This window comes from Megalops cyprinoides, chromosome 12 (genome assembly GCF_013368585.1).
Source record: "Megalops cyprinoides isolate fMegCyp1 chromosome 12, fMegCyp1.pri, whole genome shotgun sequence".
Taxonomy (NCBI): Eukaryota; Metazoa; Chordata; class Actinopteri; order Elopiformes; family Megalopidae; genus Megalops; species Megalops cyprinoides.
Genome location: NC_050594.1, coordinates 30209666 through 30231172, shown reverse-complemented (window position 1 = coordinate 30231172; position 21507 = coordinate 30209666). Strand labels below are relative to the sequence as shown.

The 21507-nt window shown below is 53.3% G+C and overlaps 1 protein-coding gene and 1 long non-coding RNA gene across 2 annotated transcripts in view; both read right to left on the bottom strand.

Moving 5' to 3' along the window:
- LOC118786591 (signal-induced proliferation-associated 1-like protein 1) overlaps nucleotides 1-10378 on the bottom strand; it is a 30392-nt gene extending 20014 nt beyond the window's left edge. The window contains exons 1-6 of the mRNA XM_036541744.1: nucleotides 8818-10378; nucleotides 7117-7247; nucleotides 5160-5348; nucleotides 4864-5038; nucleotides 2986-3089; nucleotides 2345-2502 (exon numbers count right to left, since the gene is read on the bottom strand). Of these exons, the coding sequence (XP_036397637.1) occupies nucleotides 2345-2502; nucleotides 2986-3089; nucleotides 4864-5038; nucleotides 5160-5348; nucleotides 7117-7247; nucleotides 8818-10312 (2252 nt within the window). The 5' untranslated portion in view covers nucleotides 10313-10378. The remainder of the gene's footprint in view (nucleotides 1-2344; nucleotides 2503-2985; nucleotides 3090-4863; nucleotides 5039-5159; nucleotides 5349-7116; nucleotides 7248-8817) is intronic.
- A 28-nt stretch (nucleotides 10379-10406) lies between these two features.
- LOC118786592 overlaps nucleotides 10407-21507 on the bottom strand; it is a 46446-nt gene continuing 35345 nt past the window's right edge. The window contains exon 3 of the long non-coding RNA XR_005005352.1: nucleotides 10407-10480. This is a non-coding gene — a long non-coding RNA (uncharacterized LOC118786592). The remainder of the gene's footprint in view (nucleotides 10481-21507) is intronic.

Here is a 21507-nt window from a genome sequence, read left to right as displayed (position 1 = left end):
CAGTTACCCGCGCGACTCCGGTAACACTGCTGCTCGGAGGAAAAGAGGAAAAGAGGAAAAGTCCCAGCCTTCCTCAAAGACAGAGAGGGAGAGAGAGAGTGGGGGGGGGGAGAAGGGGAGGTCTGGGAAAGGAAAACAGACACAGCTTTGTCTTAAATGAAGAGTTTCCCCTCGGCTATTGTTCCACCTCAGCTCTTTCACTTCACAGCATAAAGAAGCTTGTAAGCCTCCCTATAGGCAGGGCTCCCCTTGCATGTCATAGTATTCCTCCCATTCTACTGAAATTATTGCTCCACAATGGAGGCACCAGTGTTGAGTTACCATCAATTAGTCAAGAGCCTGACAATGACCAGCAGTTCTGTCTAGGTGCTATTGTTCAACACCTCATTTCCCATAAACACACTGACAGGCTGTTACTGTCAGGATTTTGCTCCTAATCCCAGCACAATGACAGCGAAAACAGTGGAGTAAGCAGCAAAGAGCCAGCACATCACCGTTTCTGCATTTAGTCTGCATTTAGCCAGCTGCTCCTGTGAGCGAGACTTTGGGCCGCATACCAAGCTAAATAAAGCGTTCCTGAAAGCTTGCAAAAGCAGAAACAGTTTGTCATGTTTAATAATCGGCTCAGCGTGACAGATCTAAAGCATCTTATCAGAGGGAGGAGAAATGTGCACTGGTAGAGCCTGAGCCCGTTTGCTTCGGACTGAGAAGGCTGCACTGCATTGCACAAGTATAAACATACATCGCCTAAGCTGATTCAGAGCTCCGGTTGCCAAAACAAACCCGGTGTCAGCCCGCGGAGAGGGTAACGCAACTTGACGTGCCTGGAATCCAGTTGTGTTGGGTGATACGCCCAGGCGACTACCGCGACCCCTGGGGATAACTACCCTTCAGAGAACTCCTGGGGACACTTGCCCCTCCATTTTGTTTGACCTTATGCATCATGCATGAAAAAAAACAGTATTGGACAAAGTGAGAAACAACCACTGCATTATTGCCAAGAGGTCTACCAAACAAGCATCGCTAATTAAACTAAAAATACTCAGCCTGGGGTTACAGGGAAAACCAAGGAGAGACTGTGAAAAAACAACTGATCCAATCACCCAACTAGTGTCCTAACCGTAAAAGAGTAACAGGGATCTCAAATTCAGATTAACAAGAGCACCTCCTCATGCCCACCACAAATGTGCATGTGATTATAGTGCTAACCACAGTCTATAAACCGCAGGGAACTAAGTGTTAACCCAAACAGCTCCAATAAACACTTCTGTTCCTCCTCCACGGCTGTAATCTGAACCCCCGGGGCACGCCCTGGCCGGCTCCCCCGGGACGACCAATCACAGACGCAGCGCGGACGACCCACCTGCTCGGCCGAAGCGTCTACTCTCCAGGGAACGAAACGGTGCACAGGCACAGACAAATGGGCGTGCTGGCCCGAAAATGACGTGGGAGAGCAGACTGTCCCGTGGTTCGAGAGAGGATAAAGAGACGGTACCCTCGCGCACGGAAGCTTGTACGCGGACGGCGAGGTTGAGTCTGATCACCCCAGAGCCTGTAGTCCGTCTCTACTTCGGCTAGCGTGGGACACGCGGTGCTGAGCAGTGCGCTCCAGGCAGCAGAGAGACTCCTCCAGGGAACACACAAAATAGCACTTCGTTAGCGGTTAGCACGTCCATTAGCTCCACAACCACAGACGAGAGAGAGGGACGGGCAGAGATTCTTCAGCGCTGCTCGAAGACTCGGCTCTTCCCACGGACGAGCAGACGAGCCTTCGCTTGCCTCACTCGCTCTCTCTCTCCCCGTCCTTTACGCTCCAGAAACTCGCGAGGAGCCTCCTCTCCCGAGGAAAATCCCGGCTGATGAGTGCGCCCCGCGGCAGGCGGAGGAAATTCGGGACCATTCCGCCCCAACTTCGAGGAGGGGCAGCGATCCCGGTCTCTCCCGGGCGACGTGGGGGACAGCACTGATGACGAGGAGCGCAGAGCGGCGGCAGAAGAGGTCCTGCGCTCCTCCGCTCCGGGGACGGCCCTTCACGCACGCGGCGCTAACAGCTTCGGATGGCTGCGCCGCCCCCGGGGCGAGGGGGAGGGCGGCGCGTGAGAAGACGAGGCCGGGGTGTCGAGTGGCCGCCAATCACGGGTATAGGGCCCGGTTAGACAACAGCTGGGAGCGTGGAGGGGCGGGGGGGTGTAGCTTGAGGAGTCAACAACAATCTCAACGTACGCCCTGTCACCAGAGATGCACGGATACCACCGAGGACACACGCCAGCGCACAAGGGACGGCGGGAGGGAGGGACGCGGGTTAACCCTTTACGGGACGGGCCCGCGTCTCGGCGAGACTCACCTGTAGCAGGTGTTGTCGGAGCAGGGGTTGTGGGCGCGCACGATGACGAAGACGTGCTGGAAGTGGGAACGGATGTTTTTCGGGGAGAAGGGCTGGGCTCCCGGCTCCTGGAAGACGATGGTCACGATGTCGTTCCCGATGTGCCGTTTCCTCAGCAGCTGGACACGGGGAGTCAGAGCGCGGCGCGGTTAGGCCACCAAACCCAGAGCCAAAACTCAAACCCCACATGTGACAACATCTCATGATGTAGCACTAAAGCGCTAAAACTGAGCTAGTAATATCCAGCTGTGAAAATGGTTTATGCTAAAAGGAGAACAAGCAGTTTCAGTCACTGGAAAAGGCTCAGATTTGGTTCAGAAAATTGAATGTGTGATGTTCTCAAAATCATTACTGATTTTATAGGGGAAGGACAATATATATAACTGTATATACTGTGCATATATATATATATATATATATATATATATATAAAAAATAGAAAAAGTGGTTCTCTATACATACATGTATAGACACACACATACATAAATACATACATACGCAACTGGACTGGGATCCACTCCCCCCACCCTCTCTCAACAAGGTGTTCAGCTGTGTGTGGTCACTGCAGGTACAGTGTTGGAGGGGCAGGGGCGGGGTCTTACCTGCTGCTTGTTGTTGGGTGTGTAGGGCAGCATGGTGGACACGTGGAACATGATCTCGTAGTCCTTATAGGTGGTGTACAGGGAGTGGGTGCCCGTGGAATCGGCTGAAAGACAGCGTGCGCTCGGGTTACGCGAGGGTGCCATTGTCCCTCCGCAGCGGCGTTTCCTGCCGCCTGCGTGCTCACGAGACTCCTGTTTCACACGGGCCGGATCATATGACACATCACCCGCAGCCGTGCAGGGCCCTCATTACAGGACCCGCGTCCGCGACGTACAGCGGCTCTGTAATCACTGACGACACATCTCTGTCTGTGTGCTTACATGTCTGCTTATTGCTTTGCGTTTGTGGGTTTTGTAAGTGATGGAATGCCACCCATGATCAATTACATTACATTACATCACACTGATTTAGCAGACACTTACCCAGAGCAACTTCCAGCACAAATTACCACAAACTACCTTTTTTTTTATAAAGATGTCCCTCTGTGCAGCTACTCCATTAACTCAAGGCAAAACAGGTATCACTGACACCACAAGCACCTTTCTTAAGCGTGACAGAAATGGATCTTTCAGCAAAAAATGTAAATTGGGTCTGCCAGGACATAACATTGAGTGTTTCAACACATAAAGATGCAGTCAAGTTCTCTCTTTAGAACAACTACAACACTGAAGATTCACACTGCCATTCATCAACCTTGTTTTTACTTGACAGAATCTCTATGGCCTACAGAGTTATTATTCATCAGTAACTAATTAGTACCACACTACCTGTACTAAGATCAGCCCTAACTGCATCTTTCCCTATGGCACTGTCCTACCTCCATCCTAAGAGTGATCACCACCATGCCCCCAATGTAACCTAATCATCCAGAGTTAAGGATCACTGTTTCTTACTGTCTGTTTCAGTTTAAAAGCATTAAGCAATTTGGAAGATTAAGAGAAGTTCAGGTTGGGAAGAGAGCAAATTGCAAAAATAGACAAATGTGATTATGTGCGTGATTGGGATCGGGAGCCGTTTCCTCGTCTCGTTACGGCCATAAAGGGCGTAGTGGAGCGTGTGTGCCAGCCGCGGTGTGGGTGACTGAGCCTCACATGCTGCAGGGAGAGGAGAGAGAGGGAGGGAGAGGGAGAGAGGGAGAGGGAGAAGAAGAGAAAGGGAGGGAGAGGGACAGAGGGAGAGGGAGAAGAAGAGAGAGGGAGGGAGAGGGACAGAGGGAGAGAGGTGGGGGAGAGTGGAAAGAGGCAGAGAGAGAGGGAGAGAGAAAGAAGTAGAGAGGGAGGGAGAGGGAGCGAAAGAGAGGGAGAAGGAGAGAAGTGGGGGAGGAGTAGGGAGAATGAGAAAGGGGGAGAGAAGTGGAGAGAGAGAGAGAGGGGGAGAGAGGGAGATAAGGAGAGAGGGTGAAAGAGAGAGAGGGAAAGGGGGGGAGGGTAGGGAGGCACTGTGAGAAGGAAACTGAAAAAAGGGAGAGGGAGATGAGAAAATTCCATTCCAAAGGGTGCATCAGGGAGGACGGAGGGAGAGGCCGGTAGTTTGAGTAAAGCTGTTTATAGGATTACAGAGATCCACTGAAAAACTAATGACGATAAACGCCAACCAAACCCGAGGCCAGAATTAGCGCGGGGGGCGGGGGGAGAGAGCGACACACCAAGAAGAGAAGGCGGATTACACGATTTTACGGATAACCACGTTCATCTGATAGTGCCATTCAAGGAAGCGAAAGGGAGCACGCCGGACGGGGAAGGGGGGGGCGGTGGGGGGAAACCAGCGGCTGGGAGATCTGGCCACGTGCGCGAGGTCACACGCCATCAGATCCCTCTCCGCTACAGATCACCCCCCAGCCCCAAACCCCCTGCGCCCGGTGCGAGGCTGGGACGTACTCTTGGTGTCCAGCTGGGCGCGGTACTTGGTGAAGCCCTTGAGGCGCACGCGCTCGCCGAGAAGCTGCAGGAACTCCTCCAGGGCGGGGCCGGCCGCCTCGTTGTTGTACATCTCCTCCTCGCTGCTCTGGCCCGCCTGGCAGTACATCACCCCCACCTTGAGCTGGAAGCTGAGCTGTGGGGGTGAGAGCAGAGACACAGCGGGGCCGTTTAGAGTTTACCCGGGGCCTGGCTGTAGGAGAGCCCAGCAGTGCATGCTGGGAAGCGTTACGGTGCGGCGCACGGCTGGGACGTACCCCCTGCTCATCCAGCTTCATCAGCTGCTCGGTGACCTTGGGCGTGTTGAGGGCGAGTCGCAGGCAGTGGGCGTTGAGCTCAGGCACCAGGTACTCCAAAACTTCCTTGAGAGGCAGCCCGCGTGCCGTGCCGTGCTTAGAGGTGGACGGCACCGCGTCCTCCAGGATGGACCCCCGCAGCGTGGTCAGCTGCAGGGGAGGGGGTGCAGTTAGTACAGGAGAGAAACCCCAAGGATGCAGAGTGACCGTCACAGTCAGACTGCCGAGTGACCGTCACAGTCAGCCCTCAAAATAACCGTCACAGTCAGCTCCCAGATTGAGAGTCACAGTCAGCCTGCAGAGTGACTGGCACAGTCAGACTGCAAAGTGACCATCACAGTCAGCCCTCAAAATAACCGTCACAGTCAGCTCCCAGATTGACAGTCACAGTCAGCCTGTTGAGTGACCGGCACAGTCAGCTCCCAGAGTGACAGTTACAGTCAGTCCTCAGAGTGACAGTCACAGTCAGTCCTCAGAGTGACAGTCACAGTCAGTCCTCAGAGTGACCGTCACAGTCAGCTCCCAGAGTGACCGTCACAGTCAGCTCCCAGAGTGACCGTCACAGTCAGCTCCCAGAGTGACCGTCACAGTCAGCTCCCAGAGTGACCGTCACAGTCAGCCCCCAGAGTGACCGTCACAGTCAGCCCCCAGAGTGACCGTCACAGTCAGCTCCCAGAGTGACCGTCACAGTCAGCACCCAGTTATCTGCATGGAAGTGGACGAGACCGCCCCATCTCGAAGTAAACTGAATGCCACGACACACTACCATGAATTTCAGCACTGTCTCTCAGCCTCACAGCCACTACTGGAAAAGATCGGATCTTTACCTACAGAGAGCGAGGTTTCTCATCCTTCACAACAGCACATCTTCACCGAAAACAAACAGAGCGGAACATGAAAGACTCAGCGTGAAGAGCTTTATCCAATGAGTGGCAACAGAGCGCCCATTGTGCCCCGCACTTACACTGAACTCAGTCACTCCGCTATCATAACCCACTTGACGGGAGAGTAGCCCATCTCTCCAAATCACATTACTGCTGTGGTGAAGGACTTGGACCAGTGGGCGGGGAGGCAGCGTCTGTCCACCCATACCTCCCCCCCCCCCCCCCCCCCCCCACCCCCCACTGCTGGCAGGTGTCTGAAATTTCACCTCTCAGCTACGTATACATGTCTGTCTGTGTGTAGGGCTACGACTGTTGTTATTAAAATGAAAAATTCTGTTTTAGCAAAATGACCATCTCCATTATTTAAATTTCGCACAGCATCTTGGTTTTTGGTTTTTATTTTTCCTACATTAAACTATTTAAGTTATTTATGAAGGAGAACAAAGCAGTTGATTTTCTCGTATACAAACTAAATTAACCAAGTAAATGGAAATAATCCTCTTCATTCCAAATTTCTGGATAAAACTGTCCAGTATTTAATGAACTAATAGTAGATTAGTAGTTAATCAGTAGGCTTTGTGGGAGTACATGTTTTACAGTATTTCATAAAATCTCTCTGTAGGCCCAGGAGTGACTGACATATATTCAGCATAGAATATAAAGAAAAAACACTGATCCTGCCAAGCCTAAATATAAGAAAAACAGGAGAGAGAGTGAAAATGCAAAGCTTCCTGCTGAAAGCCAGGGCTGGGAGTGAGTGCCTGGCAGCCTGCGTGGTGACAGCCCCTGTGAGGGACGGAGAGGTCCAGCGCAGTCTCCCCTGCGCCTCAGAGCCTCTCAGGCAACGCCGCGGTGGGTTCCACAGCTCTGTCCCACAGCAGCCCAGATTCCTGGAGGGCAAATCTGAGCGGATCAGCGGCCCTCTGACGGCTCGCAAGGAGGACACCGTGGCAGGGGGGAACGCAAGCCTGAGTCCCAGGCTGTGACAGCTACCTCTGACACGCCCCCCCGGCTCCCCCCCACGGCTGGCTCACCTCGCTGGTGCGGAAGATGAGCCGGTAGTTGTACTGCTGCCCGTGCTCTTTGTGCTCCTCCAGCTTCTCCCGGCGTAGGCTGACCGCCACCGGGCCCAGCACCTCGTCCACGCCGAAGTAGTTCCAGTGCTCTGAGACGGAGAGGGAGAGAGACGAGGCGAGCCGCTCGGTTAGGGACTACCCGCACTGACCGGGCAGCTGAGCCTGCCAGAGCAGGACTCACACTGACTGGGGAGGGGTGGGAGACGAAACGTATACCGCGCCAGTCTGCGGGGACGGGGAGGAGTATAGAGGATTGGGGGACTGGTGCGGTTCACTGGCGGGGACAGCAAAAGGAGGAGTGACAGTGGCACCATCCCATGCTAATGAGGCCGCACCGGCTCCCCTTTCGCTGCGGATTTTAGCTGCTCTGGGGGCAGCGGGGCACGCCGGGCAGGGTGCAGCTCCGCAGAAGCTTGCAGCCGATTGGCTGTCCGATCCGGCCACAGACCGTTGTCTGCTCTTTCAAGGGTTAAAGGGAGGTGAGAAACATCCCGGGAGGGCTGAAAAACTCCACGGGCTGTTTCCAGCCTGACGCCTGAGGCCGAGGGGTCAGGGAGAGTCCCATTCCCACAGGGAGGAGGGAACTGTCCTCCAGCCTAGCTGACAGCACTCAGATGCACCCTGTATAACACTGCAGAGTCACGTCACGGCCTTTCCAAACGCCTGGGTGGTAAGCTGTGGCACACTAAGTCATTACAACCTTCAACCCCTGGTTTCCTAAGACCAAGCAAGTAAAGTTTAGCACAACCCCCTGCATTTCTAATGACAGCAAATTGGACATGACACAAAAAGTTTAAAACGTGTTCATTGTTGCAAAATGAAGGTTCATTTAGATAAATAGTGAATTGCGGCGATGGTTACAGCTTTGTAACACTATCTTCACACCAAACCCAGTGTTTATAAAACAGCAGCTGTTTGAAGTGCTCTAAGTGCTGTAGAGGGAATACCAAGTAGATGAGTGAAGTGAATGAATTTGCCAATTTGCCAGAGGTACAACTACAATGCAGTTTCATTGAGACTTCTTGTTTGGGTTACTGACTACAACAGTGTCTCATTTTTCAGGAATGCTGGAATTTGTAGGTTTTTTTTTTAGCAACTGCTTACAAGCAAGGAGGTTTATTGATATGAGGTTCACCTCCTTTTAGCAACCAAATTAGCTAGTTAGTAAGCAGCTCTACATTGCTTACTAGGCTCTAAGACCTACCCAGAGATTTTCCTAGGGTCCTCTAGTGAGCACAGACTGTGTGCTTTGTAATATACGCTTATTTTATCATTTGTCTTTGGAGTCCCAAGGTGACACTCCAAGACAATGTCTACAATGCGAAAGTGGCATAAGTGCTGTTGATAGGACCTGATTTTCAAAAAAATTACTCATTACTTGTAATTACTCATTACATTTACAATATTTTCATTTAGCAACTCTTATCCAAAGTGAGTTGCATAGGATACAGGTTTTTACATATTATCCACCGATACAGCTGAATATTTCCTGAGGCAATTTTTTTGGGTTAAGCAACTTAGCCAAGGGTACAGCTGCAGGACCCTAGTGGGGACTTGAACCGGCAAGCCATACCCATTCCACTACACCTCACTGCCACCACACCATCACTCTCGTGATACATGTTCACTCCTCACCCGCTGTGGGAGTGAGGTCCTCACCTCTGAGATAGAAGTACTTCCTGTAGTAGTAGGCCCCGAGGTCGACGTGCTCCACGATGTAGCGCTTGCCCCGCTCGGGGTGCAGGCCCTGGCCGTCCTTGGGGGCCTCCAGCACGGCCACCCCGGCGTTGGTGCAGTGGGTGCTGAGCGAGGATTCCAGGGGGTTCCCGTCAGCGCCCCCCGGCCCCGCCGCCGCGCCCCCGCTGCCGATGCTGCCCAGCTTGGACAGGCTTATCCGGCGCTCGCCCTCGCCGCCGATCTCGTTGCGGAAGCAGGGGCAGCTGAGCACCAGCTCGTTGCTCTTGTCGTCGCCGGCGTCCAGGCCGGGCCCGTCCTTGCCGCTGAGCTCCTCCTGGCTGCCGGAGGGCGAGCCGCGGGTGGCGCTGCGCGTGGAGGAGAGCGAGGACGAGGCGGAGGCGGCGGCGGCGGCCGAGGCTCCCGTGGTGGTGTTCCTCCGCCGCACCGCCGTCTGCCGGCTCTGCGCCGCCTCGTTCAGGTCAAACAGGATGCTCTGCACGTCGTAGTGGGCGAAGCCTTTCTGGCACACCCAGGCCTTGGCCGGCGGGCCCCCGTCCTCCGACCGGCCGTCCTCGGCGTCCGAGCCCGCCCGCGACGACTCGCCCTCCGCCCTGGCGCTACGCAGCTTCCGGAATATGGAGTCCCCTCCCGTCTCCGACTTGGAGCGCCGCTTCAGGGGCTTGTCGCGCTCCTTGGGCCGGCCGGACGGGCTGCTCCGGTGGCCCCCCGCGGGACCGTCGGGCAGGTCGAACCCGGACGCCTTGTGGCTGATGGTGAGCAGGTCCCCCAGCTTCTCCGGGGCGGGGCTGCGCTGGTCCGGCGCCTCCCCCTGGTAACCCTTGAGCATGTCGAAGAAGCTCTCCCCGGAGGCGCCGTGCTTGTCGATGGACGAGGTGCTGCCGTACTCGCGGTGCACGGGGGACCACTTGTACCCGGGGGTGGGCCAGTCCTCGCCCCCGTCGCTGGCGCCCTCCAGCTCGCTGATGGTGATGTCGCTGTTGCTGCGCTGGCGGATGCGGCGCAGGCCTTTGCGGGAGGCGGAGGAGGAGCCCCGCTGGTCGTCGGGGGACAGGAAGCGGCCGTCGCCCCCGGCGCCCGCGCCCACGGCGGCCGCCTGCGTCTTGCTCCTCAGCGTGTTGTGGATGCTGCGGAGCATGGAGGAGTCCTGCGGGCTCATCAGGTGGCCCAGCTTGGTGGGCAGGACGGCCTGAACGCTGCCAGCAGAGACGGCGGGCTCCGCCTCCGCGGCCGCATGCCACACCCCTCCGCCGTCCTTCCTAGGCGGCCAGTCGGCCACGCGGGCCCGCACACCCATCTTGGGCACGCCGGGCGTGCACGCGGGCGGGTGGGCGGCGTCTCCCCGGGCGGGCGGGGCGGCGCCGTTGGGCAGGCGCACGTGGCGGGTATAGAACTCGTCGGTGGCGGGGACCGAGCCCCCCGCGCTCCGCTCCGTCTGCGAGCGCCTCAGGCTCGTCATGCTCGCCGGTGGCCGCGGCGCGCCGTCCAGCCCATGGGCCGCTACACGGCCTCCTCTAGCGGAGAGGGGCGGACACGGCGGCTCCCCGCGGCGGCTCAGGCCTGCATGCTGCTCACTGCCCAGGACCCTGAGGCTGCTCCGCTCTCATCTCACTGAGGCACAGGAGGTCTGCAAGGACAGCAGAAACAAGAGAGAGACAGTTATGATACAGAGAGAAGATGTGAGGGGTCTGCTCCTGAAGACTGAAATTACACCAGAATGGTCTGATCCTGAGGACTGAAATTACACCAGAAATATCTGCTCCTGAGGACTGAAATTACACCAGAATGGTCTGATCCTGAGGACTGAAATTACACCAGAATGGTCTGATCCTGAGGACTGAAATTACACCAGAGAGATCTGTGCCAGAAGACTGCAATTACACAAGAGCAGTCTGTTCCTGAAGACTGAAATTACACCAGAAAGGTCTGCTCCTGAGGAATGAAATTACACCAGAGGGGTCTGCTCAATGAGGACTGAAATAAGACCAGAGGGGTCTGCTCAATGAGGACTGAAATAAGACCAGAGGGGTCTGCTCAATGAGGACTGAAATAAGACCAGAGAGGTCTGCTCCTGAGGACTGACAGAGAGCACTGTAGCGTGCTGTTCATCACTACTGACCCTGCAGGATTTATTTTTAGAGGCCTAAGCCATATCACTGAAGCAAACATGGAAAGATTGCTAATCAGTGCAGCAGGAAAGGCCTTAAATAATGAAACACGATAAAAGCTTGCTTTTACAGGAAATGACACAACATCAAATCCGTGTCAAGTCGACAGAAAAACCTTGTCTCACTTATCCTTCTACTACAAGTGCAATAGTCAGGGAACACGTGGCAGAGCAGCCTACTCTCTAGCAGAGACTGAGAGGAATTTTTTGGAAACCCATTCAAATTAATGTCAATACAGGAAGGAAACAGTTTAGCATGACGCACAGTGGGAAGAATCCTAGGCCTATGGTCTCTGCATGGGGAGAACAGCTCCCACTGTACAGTGTAACCTCATGTGGTCCCTGGCTGGAAAGCCCACCACAGCACCAGAGGCGGCATTTCAGTCACTCCCATGCAGCCTTGCCCTGAACTACACTGGCCCCTGCTCATAGTCTCCACACAGTCACACAGCTCTCCACATGGCCCTGCAACTGTACACAGCCTTTCATACTGCCCCACACCTCCCCATCCTTCTCCACACACCTCCACCCCTTCATACTGCCCTACACCTCTGCATCCCTCTCCACACACTTTCACCCCTCTCTACACCTCTGCATCCCTCTCCACACACCTCCACCCCCCCACTCCTCCTCATCCCTCTCCACACACCTCCACCCCCCCACACCTCCTCATCCCTCTCCACACACCTCCACCCCTCCCCACACCTCTCAATCCCTCTCCACACACCTTCACACACCTTCATACTGCCCTACACCTCTTCATCCTTCTCCACACTTCTCTGCACTACCACACACCTCTTCGGTTATGTCCCCACTCTCAGACAGACATTGTGCAGGGAGCCTCCAACAGGACTGAAACCAAAATCACTGCCCAAAACAACCAACTATCGTCCCCATGGGACAGATCAGCAGCTCCTGGCCAGCACCCCAATTCTAACTGGTGCCGTTTAGTGCCCTTCCCTCGGATACGGTCCTCTTTCACTGCCGAACGCCAGGAAATGCTCAAATTGAATAAATAACCTATTCTCTCCAGCCTCGAGTTAAGAGACCTCTCGTTCCGCTCCGAGTGTGTGGGAGAGGCAAAGGGGTCGCAAAGCATCCAACTCTTTCCCCTCCGAAGTCGCAAATAAAGTTGCGCTTTTTCTACTTTCTACGAGGCTGTGCTGAATTAGATATGACCCATCTCCCTTTCCGTTCCAGCGCTTTCCCAGTGAGTTTCGCTCTCCCGACGACATGCCCGGGGGCTGTTTGTGACGGGTATAAATAGCGCGTTTTGCAGATGCGAGAGAGAGAGCTGAAATCTGAGGGAGACATCGGCCCCCCGCGCACACGCGCACTCCCCTCCCTTTGATCGCGCTAAAAGTCGCCCACATATTCAATTTCAGATAACTCACGCACTTACAAATAAAAAAAAACTGAACGCGAGCAACCGAGGAGCACATGAAAGTATAGCCGCATCAGAGACGGTGCGCATTTAAAAGCTTCTGAGCGTGACATCTCGCTCAAACCCAATTATCTAAACACTGAAAATCTCACTTGATAATAAGGCCAAACTGAAATATTAAAAGTAAATATTTGCGTATTTTGGTTATCAGTTCAGGAGAATACATATGTGAAGACATATATAGGCTCTTATATTCACCATAACGTTTTGGCATGTTGGTTTTTGGCCTTGAAATCCCTCATTTCGGTTCGGTTACCTGGGTGGAACAGCTTGGCAGTGTTATTTTGCACTGCTGTTTGCACTGGGAATCTTTCTAATGTCCCCAAGCAACACACAGCAGGACACCTCCATCAGCACGCTTACCAATAACATACAATTTACTGGATCAAAGTGCTGCTTAAGAAGCGGCTGTCAAAGCTTGTGGGCGAAGGAAGCTCTCCTTGATGTTTCCTTGGCAGGTTCCCTGTCAGTTTTACACACGCGTTCGCAGTCATTAAAATATTTCTCTTCCATGCGACACTAAACCTGTGAGATCACATTATACAGCGCGCTCGCTGACGTTGCCTCATTCCTGCAGACTGCCACGGGTCATGCAGACATCTGTTTTATCGTGACATCCATGCTTTCTGGATTGCAGAAAAAAAAAAACAAGCATCCGAATCAAGTAACCCCATCAAATGTTAATGTGCTTACATCCTGTAAGCCCACATCAAACACAATTATACAACGGGAGTACATAATGTTCGTGATGAGAAACACAAGGTTTACTGTGGGGACAGGAATCAAAGGTGCACCGAGAGCCGACCCGCTAACGGGGCGGGCTGCACGCTACACCACTGACTGTGATGACCGGGGCCGGCGAGGGGAACATGTCACGAAACGCCAGGGATGATGGGACCGGCGTGCCTAGGGGACACCGTATCCTCCAATCAAAGGACAGCAGCTGTGTAGCTCAGAGCCTGGGCATGACAGCCTGTGACCGGGGAGGAACGTGACGGAAACCTCAGCGCGCGGCAAGGGGGCTCCCTAATGACTCCCACAGGTGGCACAGGGAGGGCAGAACCGGACAATCCCACAATCCCTCGCCTGATCCCTGCAACAACCCACAGAGACCTGGGTACTGGCACGCATGCAGCATGTATTGCAGGAGAACAATGCCCCACCACAACTGCTTTCATTCCATCACACTGGATTCTAGGGCTGAAGCGTGAGGCTTTGATCTTCCAGAGGCTTCTCCGCAGGACATCCTGAGTTCTGTATGACTCTGTGCTTACTGAGGAGCTCTCAATCCCATCTGGACTAGTGCCTCTGCAAGGTCAGGCCATGCAGTGATCATGAAAAACACCTTCCGGTCAAAATGAACAGACACTGGCCACTTGCTGTAGTTTCTGTAATTTGTCTTAGTCATTCATTATGTAAAAACAGGCCTAAAAATGTTTCATAGATTCTCCTTGTTAGAAGACAAACAGAACCTTATTTTCTTTTAAATCCTGGCTTTCAAAGAGAAAAAGAACAAGAGCAAGTAAAGAAAAAGTTGCTGTGTTCTCCCGCCAAAGAGAGGCCCAGCGGAGCTATGCGGTCGTCGTGGAGATGGCTGGTCTGGGAGTGGAGTGGGTGAGCCGGGGCAGAGGTGGAGCACTGTTTGAGGCCCACATCAGACACTCCTCTGCTGGTGAGCTTCCCGTCCTCCGTATCCCAGCAACCGACCGCCGAGTCCTTTAAATGTCGAACCGAGGTCACAACTTGAATGGAGACACTCTGCTATCGCAATACCCTGTCCCCCATAAACGGATCAGTAGGCTATTTGAACTACCCAGCATCGTAAAAGGATCCCATTCTGTTTCTGGGCATGACACAACAGCGCTGGGTGAACTGTGGGGGCATTATGGAGCATGACATGGTCACCTTGGAATGTGATGCCCAATGGCCCATTCAGAGCCTTTTATAGATCACAATCCTGATAGACTTCAACAGTCTGACCAAAGTAGCATAAGGGGACTGTTCACAGAGGCCAGAACACATGAGCAACATTCAGCAAAGCCATGGCAGTGCATGCGCTGGCCAGAGGCATCGCACATCGCTTTTCCTGTTTGCACAATGAGGAAGCTTTTGGGCAGTGTGCTGAGAAGCGTCCTGTAAAAGGCCTGGCACCACACGTTACCCTCAACTAAAATGGACTCTGCCATTACTCTGACGACAAGCCTCTAAGGGGATGGAAGAGAGAGCAAAATTATGTCATCAGATTAGGATGAGAACCTGTGTGTGTGTGTGTGTGTGTGTGTGTGTGTGTGTGTGTGTGTGTGTGTGTGTGTGTGTGCGTGCGCGCGTGTGTGTAGTATGCTTGAGCATGAGTGTGTGTGCATGAGCACGTGTTTGTGAGACCGCGTGCATTTCCTCATCCCCGCATCTCTGGGCACCACAGGGAAGTCAGTGTCAACACCAGCAAGAGAGGAAGCCAGGGAGGGCTGCACTGAGATGCTCCAAACGACTCAAGCCGAGATTCCAATTTAATGAACTAACATGGGAGGCGCTGTGCCCATCTCCGTGTCAAAGGTCAACTTCCTGTAACGGGCCGGCCCACTTCCCAGCTGCTGCACGGGCCTGCGGAGAGGGCGACTGTTCGTGCCTCAGCTGGAATATGGGAGGATGACATCATTTCCACCCAGAAGCGGGAACGGGACGTGCGTTCCAATGCGCCTGTCAAAAAGGCAAGTGACATTCTGTTTTAATTATCCTCCTAAGATCGTTTTCCAGGTGCTCCGACACACGAAATTCAGAGTGAGTCATGTGCTTACACAGTTGCCAGGTACCAAACACAACAGTGAGTAACAGGGTAGCCCTGACAGCAGAGTAAGACCTGAGATGAAACAGTCTTATAGAGGTAGAGTGTATCTACATGCTACACTCCACACTGAGAGTGTAACCCCTATAGTCCAAACTTAAAGTACATAGATCTATCCTCTATCCTCCATGCTGAAAGATTTACACTCCCCATATGCCATATAGAATACTCCCTACATTCCATTCAGAAAGTTAATAATCCCTGTACTCCTTCAAATGTATAGACTCCCAATACTCCATATAGTCCGCACTAAAAGTATTGATTACAAAGCTCAAAGCCTACTAAAGCTTTATGAACTGAAATATTTCCGTGATCATCACTGTCCACTGCTATGACTCCAGAGGCTTTTAAGCTGCAAGCCAAACGTGCATGGCAGGGACACGCTCCTGTACGAAGCCGGCCCTGTGGCAGGAGTCCTGCGGGGGGCGGGGTCACGCCCCGCGGGAGCACCAATCGCACGCCCCGCTATTTAGCCAAGGCTGTTTGGTGGCCCTGAACGCAGGCGCTCCCATTTCCCAGTGTCCTGTGCCATGTTCCCAAGCCACGGACAATGGGCCAGGGCCTCTGCTCTACAAGCAGTAATTACTTGTCCTCTGTTGCCGGGATGAGTGGGGCTGGCTAGCGCCGCGGCGCTTACAGAAGAAGCCATGTAAGGGAGTGCAGCCTCGCTCTCTCCCCCCCCTCTCCCCTGCTCTCGGCTGGCACAAAGTCCCCTCTGTCCGAGCCCGCTGGGGGCTCGGCTCTGGAAAGCAAAGCCTCCCCTTGAGAACAGAGGCGCCATTGATAAGAGCCTGGCTCTGAGCATGCGGAGCCTGCTGAAAGGAGTTAATGAACCACTGAGAGAGAGAGAGAGAGAGAGAGAGGGAGAGGGAGAGGGAGAGAGAGAGAGACAGACAGAAGGAGGCAGGAGACAGAACAGGGGAAAGAGGGGCATGGAGACGGGAAAAGGCGCTGAGGAGAGAGGAACAGAGAGAGAGACGAGAGAGGAAAAGAGGGACAGAGGGGAGAGGAAAAGCAGAACAGGAACAGAGACAGAGGGGAGAGAAAAAGAGGAGAGAGAGAGAGAGGTGAAAGACAGAGGGGAGCGGTAGAGTAAAAGTGGAGGAAAAGGAGAAAGAAAAGGGGAGATAAACTTAATGAGCAGAGAGAGGACGGACCAGTACCGTTCCCTCACTAAGCCAATCAGCAGTATATGAAACCTTCATGAAGGTCGATTTCTGGGCTGACAGGGCGTGATTAAATATTTCAATAAAGCCTCAAACAAGCATTCTGTTTGCTGCCATTCCTAATCCTGCATGTAGGTCAGGATGTTGGTCCCATAACAAAACAGCATCCCCTCTGCAGCTCATTACAAAGAATGCATGGATACCAAATGCAGGCAGAAGAGTGCTACACTGCACAAACAGAAGGACACGTGCCTCCTTTGGCTGTCAAGGTCATCTCCAAGGGTAACCACTTCCACCTCCTGCAGAGTGACCCTTGAGCCTAACCCATGTTACCCCACGTCAACGCTGACACCACAGTGTCTGTAGAATGACCTAACCACACGTCTCACGCAAATTGGGCACCGCGGCGCATCAATTGCTTGTCAGGCGATGTGTGCGCGGGTACATACTGTACAGAGCGCTGCACAACATGCCAGTGAACATTCCGGAATAGGATTTTTCATTTCAAGCCCCTTGCAAGGATGCTTGCTGGATGTAAGCTATTCGCCTCTTAAATGTGATTTGATATTTACTTCGCCATTGGATTTAAATTGGCTAAGTAGGCAGGCTACAAAAACTGGAACATCCTGGCCCTGGCCAGAGAGTATTAACCAATAATTACAATCAGCTGAGATCGTGAAATGCCCTACATTCACCATCCACAGGACCCCAGGAGTCAGCAGGCCTCTGCCCTGTGCGAATGGGACAGGCCAGAAAATATTAAACACAAACCAGCCAGGCGATCTGGATCTGCGATGGTCGTGCGAGGTTGCACAATCGGGCACGTCCATCTTCCTCCACTGTCCCGTACCCACCGTGACCTGCTGCCTGCGCGCGATGACGTCACCTCGTGGTGGTGAGCGCCCATGTCATGCGCATTTGGGGTAGCACAAACCAGCCTTCGCTGTCAGGGGTGGCAACAGGGCGCTATCTGATTCATTTAAACCCCTTCCTTGATGTCCTTGCTCCTAAAGAGTCTTATAATTGACCATAATCTCTCTCTGATAAAATCAATACATCAACGCTTGCGTGTCAGATATGAGAGGATGCGCTGAACAATGGAGCCTCTTGAATGCTGAGAGGGTCGCTCTGCTCCATGCAGGAAAGCGCATCGCTCCCAGAGAGAAAACTCGGTCGCTCGTGCCCTGCGTTCAGAGGACAGAGCGGTGGGAAAAGCTCTTTTATCGATGCGCCAGCCTTTCTCCAAGGGAAAGAGCACTTTCAGGTCAGGCAGGTTAGGTACACAGCATCCAAAACACAAACTCAGCTAATGAAGCCCCCACGCAGCCCAGAGGCACCTGACCAGGCCTGCCATTAACCTTCACCCGAGCCACTCCACCACGGCAGTTGAACGCTCAAGCAGAATCCTTAAATAAAACAAACAATATTTTCACATTTAATTTGCCTGATAACCATGGCAGAGTATGATATGCTAAAAACTGCAAGTGCTCTGTATCCCCATTACGCCCGGGGCGGTAAATCTAACCAGGATATTATAAATCGATCCCCCCTCCACTGCGTAAATCACTGGCTGTAAACTGCAGCCTTTCTTTCCATGGGAATCCCACATCTAGTGCCTTAAGAGAAAAGGACAGTCATTGCCCCTGCCGCCGAGACACAGAGGCCTTGTGTGCCCCCCCCCCCCACCTCCCTGGCCCCCAGTGAAACGATAACACTGCGCTTTAAATCACAGATAAAGCTAACTCAATAAAGGGGCGGGAGAGGGAGATCAGAGAGGCGCAGCAAATTCAATCCGGGGCGAGGAGAGGGGGCGGCCCGCGGGAACTGGGGCTCGACAGAGGCCGATTGTTGCGCTCGAGGCCGAGCCGCGAGGATGCCTGGCATTCCAACCCGCGGGAGGAGGTCAGGAGGGCCGTCCCGCCTGCGCCGGGGGGAACGGCTTTCGGCCCAGTCCCAGACTGTGTACAAACACTGCCGCTGTCTTTGACCGGACCCACGAGCCGGACTACAGCGTGGATGTTACTGCTCGAGAGGCTTGTCGTGTCCTGTCCTTCCAAACGAAAGTGGGCTGGAATGAGAACATCTGACGCATGCTGTGTAAAGCATCCGCTGCCGTTTTCACGCATGTTTGTATCAAGGCCTGAGCTGAAGGGGCAAACACAGCCTCCAGATCACACTGTGCATTAGCTAAAAGGTCACTGACGAGGATCCTGCACCCTCAAGGAAATCGGCTCCCTCCTCAAAAAGCAAACAGTATGGAAGACATTCTTTGCTCTGAAACGGCACGCATTCTCCACTCACAACGAAATGCTGCCCTCCAGGCCACGTTTCCACTGCCCTCACACTAACCTCAAGACGAAACGATCCCTGACATGAAGGTGTAATTAGCGAACAGCAACACGACACCGGCTTCCTCTTGGAGCTGATTATTATGTTTACTGTTATTGTACCTGCGTATCCTGACTACTACATAACCCCTTCATAGCCAGGCTCATTCACAAAGCTGTGTCTATGGCCATATGGATGCATGTACAATAACCAACAGAACATGAAGGCACATCTTGAGGGAAAAGAGGTGTTATGAATATATTGGACATAACCTATATATAAATACCATTCACATTTATGTTCAACTGTAAGATGCTCTTATATAAATTGTCCCTGGTGGGATACGTAAAGAATTGCATCAGTTGTGTACGCTTACGCAACTCGCAGACACATGATCACAGACACACATGCAGGCACATGTGTGCTCGCAGAGACACACACCACTCCACACACAGAAGCAGACAGTGACACACACTCAGTCATTGACACAGAGACAGACATGTATTTCACACACACTCACACACACAGACATTCAGACAGTCTGTGGCAGGCAGGTGCTCCAGTGGCTCACTGAGTCATGCGTTCTCTGCTGAAAACTAGCACCTGTGGCAGGTCTGAGAGAAGAGTACTAAAGAGTCATACAGGGATTATGTGCTTTACATAGAGTATAGGGGGTGTACCCTCAGTATTGAGCATATATTTTCAATATGAAATACAACATGTAGATGCACTCTACCTCTCTGTAAGTCTGTTTTATCTCGGGTCCTGCCAAAAGTCCTATCTGGGTGTCCTAAGCTACAACTGCAGTGCATGACCTGCACACTGAGCTATTTAGTGTCTCTGAGGCTGAGACAGGAGTGTGAAAAATGATCTTGGAACTGCTATTCCCCTGTTACAGAAATGGTGCCTCTGGACAAAGGGGAGTCTAGATGTCATCTGTTGCCCTGTATTGAACATCTACCCGTAACATTCAAAATGGCTTCTTTTCCCCATTCAGGCATGTGACAGCACAGGCAGGAATAACTGGTCCAGGTTTATCAGAAAGTTTTAAGTGTGAAATTGAAACGGTGCGGAAAGAGAAGCACGCGGAGCTGGAGCTGGAGCTGGAGCGCGCCCAGGAGACCGAGCGAGACGTAAAAGGACCTTTGGCATTTCCACTTTGGCATTATCTTTCCCTTGGAGTGTGAAATTGAAAAGGCGCTCGGCGCGCCCCGTCCTATCTACCCCGAGGGGGGGGCGGGAAATGCAACGCTGCGCCTAATCTCTTAATGTTGAGGCTAAACGACAGATTAGGTTCCTGCGCTGGTGGCCAATTAGACTAGAGAGACCCAGGAGGTCCGCCGCCTCCCAGAATGCAGTGTGGCCGGAGCTACGGAGAGAAGCGTTCAGTGGAACACAAAGTTTGTTACAAAGACAGAGTCCCCTTATGCCAGGCTGTTGCTGTCTCTGTGTGGCTGACCACTGGAGTCAGTCAATGGGAGTGTCCGACAGGACACGACTAAAGTGCTATCCAGAGAATACAGAAGGACAGACACTGCCCGGAGCAGCAGCTGTAGAGAGACTGAGCAGGTGGGGGGTTAACAGCACAGGACAATGCCACTGAGCCCAGGGGCAAACCGTTTCCTGGACCGTACCGAAACACAAAACCTGCTCATTCAGAAAGGAATTCGGATAAAAGAGCGGCGGAGCTCTGGTAGGCGGCGGACAATGCAAGGGTTAAAACGAGGGCTCCGGGACGCGTTCTCACCTCTGAAACCAGTGCCCCGCCCTCGCCTCTCCGCTCCCTCCTCCTCTCAGCGACCGGGCCCCAGGCGCAGCGTAAACCTGTCATTTGCAGCAAAGCGGGAATCTGACACCTCCTGCCAAAAGCACACAGGCCTCTTGGCAAGCAAGCGACACCTGGATGAAACCTCGCACTCAGGGCTGGGATTTCACCACAGGAGGAAGTGAGGGGGCGGGCAAGCCTAGGCAGTTCCAGGGAGTCTGTGGGTGAAAAGGTCAGGGCTGTCCAACTGCGCTGCCTGCTAAAAAAAGGCGAAAAAAATAATATCCTGTATCACGTATCCAAAAACCTCGATCAAAATTTTTGTCACAGCTTTCCTTCTGATTTTTCTGTTTCATTTTTAGGCCAACGCTGGTCTACCTCATCTCAGTTTCACTGTAATCCACCACAGCTGTGCTTGCCTTAACAGGTTTGAGAGGATATCATTCTGCAGTAAACAGCAGCTCTCACGCTGATGAGAGCGCGTTCGTGAGAGCTGGCTGCTCCTCGCAGCGCATCGCAGCCCAGATCAGGTTAAACTCTCCCCGGTCCTCTGCCTTCCCTGCATGAGAGACACAGCTTAGCCCAACGCGTGCTCTCTTTCCACGGCTCTATAGGAGGAGACACATTTCCACTTGGGCCTCTGCCAAATGAAATTCCTCTCTCGCCACTGCGCCCTCTGCACCTCAGTAGCTTTCTGGAGTGGTTCGGCATTTGAGAGAGGGGCGGCTGGCATAGGCCTCTTTCGCTGGCCTGTCGGAGCTGTCTGCGATACCCCGCTTCGGCCCGCTCTGGGGTTACCCAGCGGTTTGGCGATAAAAAGGCGTATTATTCTTGTGGAAGACCATGTTTACATTGCAGAGGGGGAAACGGCGTGCTGGCTGTGGTTTCTGCGGTCTCCAGCGAGACTCGCGCATGACAGGCCGGGCGGGCCCAGTGAGGAAA